This window comes from Varroa jacobsoni, unplaced genomic scaffold, assembly GCF_002532875.2.
Source record: "Varroa jacobsoni isolate VJ856 unplaced genomic scaffold, vjacob_1.0 scaffold_212, whole genome shotgun sequence".
Lineage (NCBI taxonomy): Eukaryota > Metazoa > Arthropoda > Arachnida > Mesostigmata > Varroidae > Varroa > Varroa jacobsoni.
The window spans coordinates 96,904-107,460 of record NW_019213114.1 but is presented as its reverse complement, the minus strand read 5'-3'; the positions used below and the strand labels follow the sequence as shown (position 1 = coordinate 107,460).

Below are 10,557 nucleotides of genomic sequence, written 5' to 3'. Positions count from 1 at the left end.
TTCGATATTGCTGGCCACTTCTGAGTACGAAGTATGAGAAGTGCACCTTGAGTGCCGTTTTCCTTAGTAGAATATTGGAATGCTAGATCGATACAGACTGCTTCTGATGAACCCTAGCACTAAACGCTGTTTCCCTCTAGGACCTCCTAAATACTTTTCCTCCTAGGACCGACACTGTCCGCATTACTATCTAGTTGAATACTTTACTTAACAAATCTAGCTGCACCGGCTTTCGACAGAGCTACGATGTGTTAATCAGGTCCTTCATGTCCGGAAATTATGTTCTGAATGACTTAAAGGAAATTAGTCGTTACCGCAAAGTTCATTTATGCAACGCAGACTTCCTGCCAAAATTAAATTGGTAAGAAAGTAATTGAGCTATGATTTTTAATAGACGAATTAGAAGTAGCGATTGCTACCTATAATCTCTTTATATTTCGTCACCCAAACACTGTTATAGTAATAGCTTATCGAAGATGTGTATCACTTCACCTTCGCCAAACGAAAGTTCATATACGCAAACGGCCGTACTTCGATCGAACGGTCGATTGAAGATATGATTTAGTTGCGCGTGGGAATAAAGAATTATATCGATTAATACAGAAAACTTATTTATCAGTTTTCCATGGTGTCACACTATCGAACTTGCTGCACAAAATAGGTTTATGTATTTAGCTGATCAAGGCTATGCCTAATCAAAGTTCGTAGTTAAATATCAATTTTGATCCAGGAAATGCTCAACGTTAAACATATGAACACATGTGTCATTTGTAAGGCCTTATCAACGCATTAGTTAAACTGTAAGCATTACTATTAAGATTGCTGCTTAAGTTGACTGCATTCGACCTAGGAATATAAGGACCTTTACGATCCGTAGACAATACGTCTGAAAATGAAATAGAAGCTGGTGTCGATTTTAAAAGGCTTTTATTTAATCGTACTTGCTGCTGCTGCTGCTGCTGCTGCTTACATTTACAATGACTAGACGTTCTTGCAACTATAACGTATGGACTCGGACATGTTTGTCCTTTCGCCTTCGTTGCCTTCCTCTCAGTCTTTATCCTGAAATTCAACATCGGTTTGGTAGAACAATTCAGGCCACACCCCGATTGGTTGTTCCTTTCAACCTCATATCTGATCTAATGAATTAGAGAAATTATACCGTAGCGATTGCGCCATTTGAGTGGAATCAGATGCGGTTTAAGAGCTGGCTGAGAGGCAGCAGCGTCTTAATAAACTCTACTGGCCCGCTAATTGGACCGATAGGGCCTTTACATATTTATGCTTAGTGAGCCAGTAGGATGGTAATTTTTCTACCTAACCGATTTGCCTTTCTTAGTATGTTTCTTCTTTTCGAGCCATTCTCTTCCCTCTAAGTGCTTTGTGTTTTCGACTCCATCGTTACCACATATTGACTGTCATAATAATAATAATCATCATCATCACAATAATCATGGCCATCTTATTATAATATTTTCACCGTTGCTAGTTGCTATGTACACGGACTCCCTCGAAGACGGTGTAGGAGGGGAGCATGCCCAGCTACAGACATGGCGGCGACGCTTGACCAAGGCTGTAGAAAACTCATCAGGTGCGTGATGATGGCATCGGAAGAGATGCGATACGTTAAGGTTGAAAATTAGGCGAGGCCTATTTTCTTGAAGCTAAATTTCTGGTCGACCCATATATTATTAAGCGAATCAAGCGGGTGGTCCGTTGGAGAAGTCACGTAGCTCGATCATATTTGCCCAGACATGGCGTTTTTGATGTAACATGTTATAATACCGTGAGAAGTCCGTTAGTGGTAGCCAAGGTTCCAGGTGCAAAAGTGAACGATAGCTGCTCAAAACGCTCTTCACTCAACTAATGCAAGCTTTGCTCGTTCATCGTGAAAATCGTTCACAGCAATCGTTTGCATAGTTTGTATAGCGTGAGGTCTTTGTGCTATGGCAAGGACCTCCGAATGGTAAATGAAATTGCTTATATCGAGATCGCTTAGGATTCAGCCTAAAGTAGATCAACAGTTACATTTATTAATTTTTTACATCGGTTGGCACTTGGGTTCAGATGCGGTGGAAAAAGGACGTTTCAAATTGCTGAAGCAATCGCACCGTCTGTAGCCGGTTAACTTCAGTTGGACAATTGGGCAACCGAAGAATTCTGTAACCAGTGCGTTGCAGGACAAGGCCAGAATTTACTTAATAAGGGCTTGCATCTTGCGTAGCACAGGGAGCTTATACTTTTTAAATTTATTCCGTATGTGCTTAAGGCTAATTGTGACATCTTCGTGTTCCCGAACTTAAAAGCAACTGGCATTCCCTGCACATGATTAGAAACCGTGGAATTTTTGTGCTTGTGCAAAACGCAACCCGTCAATCTAGCGAAGTTGAAATAACACCGGTATCCCCGGCATGTTTTGGCACTGTGGGCAATCATCATTTTGTGTGGACGTGCTGATGGTGGAGCGGTTTTGCGAGCCTAACGTAATATTATTATTGCGACGCTTTGACGAAGTACTTCATTGAACCCCTTCTTGATCTAAAATGGCGACGGTAGGACGGAAACAAATTGATTAAAAACGTGTGAGTCTCCTCGCGGCTGAACAATGGCCGATGTTGGAACAAATGGCCAAAAATTTATGTACGTATATCGGAGCTTCGGTTCATCGGCTCTGTCTAGTACAAGCGCAACAATTGCGAACCAGAAAGAACTCTATGGACAATGTTGGCCTAAGCGTCGCCAAGGAGTGAGAACGTTCACATATCATACGACCTTAAGCTCAATTTCGTACCATTGTTCCACTTCCCCTTTTGGGGATGTTTGCGCCTACAGCTGCTGCTACTCCTACCGTTGGTTCTGCTGCGGGCGCCGCCATTCAGCTGACAGCACAGGCAGTAGCGCACGTTACTACGAATGACTGTCTGTCTGTCTGTCTGTCTGTCTGTCTGTCTGTCTGTGTTTATGTAGATACACACGCTGATGGTACGATGCCTTCGGGGCCCGGCCGCCGGCAGGGGGCGCTCGTAGTAACAATCATTGTCAGTATCATAATTGCTCAGTCGCTCCATTAGAAAGAAATAGTTGTAATACATAGCATCCACGGGTGACACTTCGTCATCACTGGCCTTCGTTCGGGAAAATCCTTCTTCATTTTATATCACACTGCTTCAGATCGGCTAAGCAGTGCTAGTGACGTATTACAGTGACTACCAGTTCTTGTACATGTGGTCAACATGACTTTTCTCCTCTTTGGCGCATGTCTGTAAGCGCACTTGTGCCTGTATCTGTGTGTGCTTTCAAGTGTGTTTGTGCTTGCATACGGACGATGCAACGGGCCTCTCTGGGCATTAGATAACACTGTCATAGTCACTTCTTATCATCGTTATTTTTATCATCGACGTTATAATTGCATTTGTATAATAATTATTATAGTAATAAAGGTGGGTAGATCTTGTGTTGGCTTCTAGCGGCGTACGCCGCTGAGTACTTTGAGGAACGACCTCCTGAACATGGAAGAGCCGAAGACAAAAGCCCGAAGCCATTCAACAAAGCGAGCGGACTTTTGTCGTGTCAGAGAACAGATATACTTTATCGCTGGTGATATCTCGTTCGCCAGTGGCTACGAAACGCGTCGATATGACAAGACTGATTGAGGCTTATTGACCTCAATCGTTTAATTTACGAATTCAGGCGATAATAGGTGTGTTGATGTCATTCTTGGTACTTCATGCACGTTCTACGTTTATCAGCTTACGATGATGTCAAAGAATAGCTGATGTTCGTATGAACAATATAATGTATGAGTATTTGTCCTATCTTCCTCCCTGTGGTTTTGCCGAACCTGCTCCATGCCTTGTCCCTATCTTGTCTGATGTACTCAACACTGTTCGCAAAATGCAAGTGATGGGCTTTTATTGAATTTGGTCATTAGGTCATTTCCAACATTACTGCAATACAGATAAATTCAGTTTTAGTACTTACTCATCGATTTCGGGCGGACCATGCAATCTATGGCATCATTGGTACGTCATTTTCGAAACTGACTAACCGACCCATTATTGCAGACAGTTTAGTGCTATAGTAACACTGTGGTATGATCGGCCCATTCGATAAATGGTTACTAGAACCTTGCTCGAGACCCAATGCTTCCTATCGTATTTCCCATAATCATCGCCAGCATTAACCTATTTTATCTCATCAGTCTAATAAATGGCTAAAGGGAAGCTACGTTTATGGCGCCCATTTCGCTATGATAAGTATGTGTTGATAATAATAATGATAATATTAGTATCATAATAACCATACCATGTCTATAATAACACACAGTATTATCACAACTAGTAAATAATGCTATATGATCCCACAAAATTACTTCGTTCTACTTGGCTTGTTTAACATCGGTTCAAGGGATTTTAGGATAAATTTATAGCGACTTTGTGTAATACTAGCCGTTCAGTGTTTTTTTTTGGGAAAGTAAGATGGCACAGTCCTATCTCCAAAAGTTGGCAAAGTCTCGCAGAAGACACCGTCTCTCTTCAGTTGTCACTTAGGCGGTTTTGACAAGTCAGGTCAGATAGCTATGTTCCCTTTTTAGTTCCTGACCACTTTTGCGCGTTTCCCGAGGACTATTACTTCATTTCGTCTAAGTTCCCATTGGCCGGACTAATCGTCTAGTCTGGCCAGTCCACACAATCAATCAAATGCAAAATCCTGCTCAGGCAAAAAGTAATGAATGCTCCACATAATTAGACAATGCTAAAACCCATCGATATAGAGAATTCATAGACGATTTAATGCATGTTCAAAGGACATTCAATCGGCGACTGATCGCCAGAGAATGTGTCTAGGCCCTTGAGGACAATTCCTGCCGGCGGCGCGATTCGATTGACATGTTTTCTTTCTAAGATCCTCAATCCAATTACGTTTCTCTACACACCTCATTTATTTGATCTTGATCCTCTTCTTATTGTTATTATTCTTACAGACGTTACTATATAATAGCTATTGCCGTTGTTATTACAGTCATTATTATTATTATTTATATTATTCTGTAATAGCTGATAACGTCTTTTTGGCTGCCTCTGATCCTCCACTCGTGTCCTGTGACTTTTTGTAACATAACTTTTTGGTTACTGCTGTCTTCTTGTTCTTTGCGACCTGTGTGCATACCTGTGTGTTTATGACCCGTGTTGGTAATGCATGTTGCTTGGTAATCAGTTTATCAGTAGTTAGTTGTTATTATTACTGCCTTAAATATTATTGTTACTTTTATACCTACGTGGTGAGCTGCCATGGAGAAGCGCCCCCGCGCTGCTCATCATTAGCATTATGAAAAACTTGGTAAGAATTATTTTCCAGAATTAATTACCTCTACCATTCAGATGTCATCGGCAGGGCCTGCGTTGTAAAAAAAATGACGACATTCATTCAGCAAATACAAACACTTGGCAAGAAAGGGTAGAGCTGACATTCCTCAATGGAGCTTTTGAAATTGAGTGAAGGTAAAAAAAAAGTTGGACCTGTGTTTCCACGTCGCATGTCAGGTAAGGAGAGCGAACGTAAGTCCAGTTAGCATAAATGTTGAGCTATTCTGGTTGCTATACGAGCCTTAACGATTGCCTTCGCATTAAATTTTGGGCATTTTTTTTCGAGAAATTTTTCATTGCAAAAAAAATATACTGATATCATCAAAAATCAGTTTTCGTTAGACCTCGGTAAGCTTAATCACGGGAGGGGTGGCAAAGTCTTGACGTTAAATAGATGGCTATGATTAAATAGAGGACTGATTGACAGCCATGGCGATTGAGTGATAATCGCGAATGTGCTAAGGGAGAAGGTGATGCATATGTAGGACTGTCGATCATCAGTGACGACAGCGGAAAGGAACCAATTTTCGCCGGTGGTAAGCTTGAAGGAAAGTGATATTCGGAAATAGTCACTGGAGATGGTGCCGCGTACATGGATAGAGGAGTATAGGTAGAGTTAGTTAAGATATGGAGTTAATAGCGTTTAGTAATAAGAGTTAGTAGAATAGAGAGCGGACTAAAATAGCGGCCCGCGCCATTTGCCACGTCCCAACGGCTGGCCGTGGTTGGTCGGTTTCGACCAGCCGGAAGACTTCAGTCGAACTGGGCTCACTCGTCGCACGTCATTTTCTTTTATATTACTATTACTTTTTACTTTACTATTACTATCATTACTATTAACAGTTACTGTGGTATCGGTTTGTGGCGGTGCAAGTCGATAACATAGGGAATGTGGAACCGACAGCCTTTCGTGAGTGCGAGCTGAATCTGTTATTTGTCGTCGGTACTTTAGTTCGACAGCTTCAGGAGATTAAAACGGTCAAAAAGAAGGGTAGAAAATGATATCGTCATTTTAGGCAAGTTTTGCTGAGACATCATTTGCATATACTATATCTGTGTACGTACATACATACATACATACGTAACTTTGGAGTACTGGACATTTTTCGTTTTTTTTGGTCTCTGGCTGGTCTTGGTCAATCTGTAGGCCGATGGCAGCGGAGGGTGCCGAGCTCCGTATTCACAGTGGGGCTTATTCTTCATTCATTCATATATATATATATATATATATATATATATAATTTGGACGACATCACTCGCATCTTCATCATCATTGCCACTACCTACTTATCTATATAGCTATATGTATATCATCATAGATAGTTTATATTATAATGCCACCGACCTCTTGGCATTATATTCGGTGTCTTGTTGACGTTCCTATTTCTTTCTCATTTCATCTATAATAATGGTTGCGATCTGTCCTTACGACTTATTTTAGCTACCGTAAACATCATTCGTATGTGTATATCACGACATACCATTGTAACTAAGTATTAATCTCAATAATCATTTTCATCTTTATGATCTTGTTGTTGATTGACACTTTCAGTTGTCGTATGGGTTATGTTACTTGTGATGTTACATTACCATCAAGCGCAGCGGAATCTTTCCGCCATCGGAAGCTCATCATCCATTGCAGATCTAACTTCGTACTGCTGTGTGTCTGTGTGTGCAAGCTTTAGACCGGCAAGACGGATGTCGAGAACAGGACATGAAATAGGACCTAATGACTAAGGTTGCTGTATGTATTTCTTCCACTTTCTGCTTGTACTGTTTACCTTTACCTATAATCGTTTTCGTCGTCGTCACATTTTTTTACCCAATAGTTCAAATTTGGTTAAAGATCCCGTTCACTTTTCTGTAGCAGTATCTGTTGTACCCAGTTGATGTAATGGTAGCTCAAGTTCAGATCGCACAACGCCGTCGCAACAAGACAGACTGTGCAAATCCGTCACCGTTATCGTAGCATCACCATCCTTATACGCATTTCGTCTCCGATATATCCGTCTAAAGTTTCCATATTTGCCATTGCTGTGCTTAGCATCATCGAGGCTAAATTCTATTCATCTATATTCGCCTTGTTGGTTATTAAGATTTACCGTTGACATATTTGTGTTTGTATATATATAAACAAAGCTTGGCATTAACACGTTGATCAACCAACATCTTCCTTTTGAGCTTCAGTTAGTATATTTGATGTCAACTACTTCGTTGACTTGTTCGTGTTGGCCACCAGGAGGCAGTAGTTACAGTTGGGGTTAGATTATCCGCCATTTTTTAATAATCACTTCATTGTTGTCTATTAGCGCCAATTTTCATTTGATTTCGTTTCTGCCTTTCGAACCTTTTAAATCTCTCGCCTAGTTTGTCTATTGTCTCGACAGCGGGACTCTTTCAAATGGGACTTTTGGCATCTAGAACGCCTTTGTTTACCGAAAGCATAGATAATTAGTGGTATTCTTTTTGTGGAATTCACTCGATTGACTTACACATGTTTATATCGTTGTGTATGTAAAGGTTATCATCAGACTGGGCACTTATTATCGGACGTCGGCATCTTTTACTCTCTGATTCTTATGAGTGGAACGCGTTCTGCGCGTAAATGCAAAACACTTTTAAACTGTTGAGGATCACTATGTGTATATGTATATTGCAATCGGCTGTCATAAATTAGTTGAATTGAACCCGACAAAGGAGGTTAAACCTGGTTCGACTGAATCAGTTGTGCTTTATCGTTCATTTTGTTCCCATCTTAATCTGACGCTATCAACATTTTCGAGTTAAGTCATAAGGCCAGAAACAGTCGGAAGCGGCAAAGGAGAAAGCCTGGTGGAAAAGATGGATACACTTCTGTGAAGAGATCGTCAGAGATAAGTGATAGGGTTTGTGAATGGTATCTTGAGCTCTTGGCGTCAATCATCAATATGTGGTTCTTACGCCTCAAACTTGTTGCTTTAGTAATTACTCGGATAATGGACAACGTGTCTGCAATACGTTCTAATGTTAAGCTGTCGTCAGTAATGGCCGCCGTACTAGTCATTTTATTGTTGTTGTTGGAAATAGGCTCTGTTTTTAATCGCTTTTTTCGCAGTTATATTTTTCATTTCCGTTCGATTCTGTTGGTGCTGTGGTCCGCTTGACTGTTTGATTCTATTGTTTTGCTGTTGATGCTGTTTGTCAGATTCTCATTTGCCCCTGGTAGTAGTACTAGCAGTCGTTGTTATTATTATTGCCGTGGCTGTTGTCCAGTCTGGCTTGTAAAATATGTAAGCGGCGGTTCCCGGTCCCGTTTCTCAGCTGGATAAGCAGGATGTCACTCTCGTCTTCTGCTGGATGTTGCTGAATGTAGTATGCCTACATGATATAGTTCCTCGCCATTTGGCCGGTAGGTGTTTGTATTCTGGACACCTTCGACCACGTGCGTGCTGCCCCTGCACCACAACAGCAGCCAGCAGCAATAGTAGAAGGCATTTTATCCCTGATGATGCTAGTAATGGTAATGCTTAATCCAGTGTGTGCAGGTGGAACCAGCTGGCTGGCTGGCTGGCTGATATTATCGAAGTGCAGCTGTTCAACGACAGTGATCGGGTATTTGTTCTTTCGATAATCCGGCTTTTCTCCATCTCGCTTTTTTGTCGTTCAGCTGTTGCAGCATGAACGTATGTTACATGAGTGTTTCTGTCGGGATTTCCTCGCCACATACGTAGAGAGAAAACGATCATATATCTTCGGCGTCCTTCTTCGCCTTGTCTGCCCTGGCAACGGCGTAATTGGGTTTAATTATGATAATTAGAGAACCATAGACAAGATTAACGTGTGTCTGTCCGTGTGTGTGTTTGCGTGAATGTTTAAGTGAATGACTTATTGAGAGACTGAGACTGTTTAGCCGCAGGAAAAACAACACACAACAACAACGTACGCCGCTTCTTATCGTCATCACCGCCTTTGCTGTATTCGTAGTCGTCATTGTCGTCGTCATTGTCGTCGTCGTTGTCGTCGTCATTGTCGTCGTCGTCGTCGTTGTCGTCGTCATTGTCGTCGTCGTTGTCGTCGTCATTGTCGTCGTCATCGTCATCATCGTTGTCGTCGTCGTCGTCGTCGTCGTCGCCGCCGTGGTCATAGTTCTACGGCGGCTGCGGCGTTGGCCATGTTAAATACGATTACGTGTAACCAACGAGAGCCGCTTAGGGACGTTTCTACTCCGCACACTTCAGATCGCGCAGACAACCAGCAGAGGCCAATCCTCTGACTATGATTTTTATTTACTCTCGACTGCAGTCGCTCTGTGTACGTATAACATAGCCGACGTACGTTAAGCCCCCTATTCCCATGTGTCGGAAATACATTTAGCGATGCTGTGAGATTCTCTTCCCGTTTCATCAGGGATACCCCACACAGGACTATGTGAATCTATCTAGACAGGTATAGATGTCATCAGAGTTGGTCTTGTTGCTATTATTGTTTTTACCGCCGTTTGGGAGCAGAGGACTGATTGTGTCCGTCGGCTATCTGGCGCTGCCGCGACTAGTCATCGCCTTCGTCATAGTAGTATGATCATTATAAGTTGTAGTAGTAGCGAGTTACAAGTGTCGACTTTTACATAATAACAACATTTAAACACATTGTTCGGCTATTAACATCGCTACATATGATTGTAGTAGTAATGCATCTAACAAATAAATGCCTTAATGGGTCTTGTGGTTGCTTGCTTGGGCGGTTGGTAACCGTAACCTTAAGTAAATGTAACCGCTTATCAATAATTATACAGTAGTAATTCATCTACATTAGTCGGCGTCCTCTCGGAAGAGGTACGTCGTCCAGTACACCAGGTTGAACAACGCGAACATTAACGGGAAGAATATTCTGAAAAACGAAAGTAAAAAAATTTTCAAGTTAGTCAACGGCTATCAGAGATTATCACTATTGATTACTCACTCCCGCCAACAGTTCTCACTGTAAAAGCAACCAGTCACGACACAAAACGTCGATCTATTCATCTATCTATGTATCTGTCTCTACGTACGTATAAGCAAAAGCCACGATGCGGACCATTTATTTACCGGGGGTGATTTTCACGTGCGGAAAAAGAGCCCTGCTTTCTCTTCTGGTTTTCCTTGTGAAAGGGCTGTAAGCCACACTACCCCGTCACGTTCTAAGGATTTACCTAATCTGAGCTACTTTTATATGA

The 10,557-nt window shown here is 41.8% G+C and overlaps 1 protein-coding gene across 6 annotated transcripts in view; it reads right to left on the bottom strand.

Annotated features, from left to right (window-relative positions):
* Nucleotides 1–910: 910 nt before the first annotated feature.
* LOC111273669 (glutamate-gated chloride channel) overlaps nucleotides 911–10,557 on the bottom strand; it is an 80,269-nt gene continuing 70,622 nt past the window's right edge. For all 6 annotated transcript variants that reach the window (XM_022855495.2, XM_022855493.2, XM_022855499.2 and 3 more), the window contains one exon: nucleotides 911–10,232. In XM_022855495.2, the coding sequence (XP_022711230.1) occupies nucleotides 10,154–10,232 (79 nt within the window). In that variant the 3' untranslated portion in view covers nucleotides 911–10,153. The remainder of the gene's footprint in view (nucleotides 10,233–10,557) is intronic.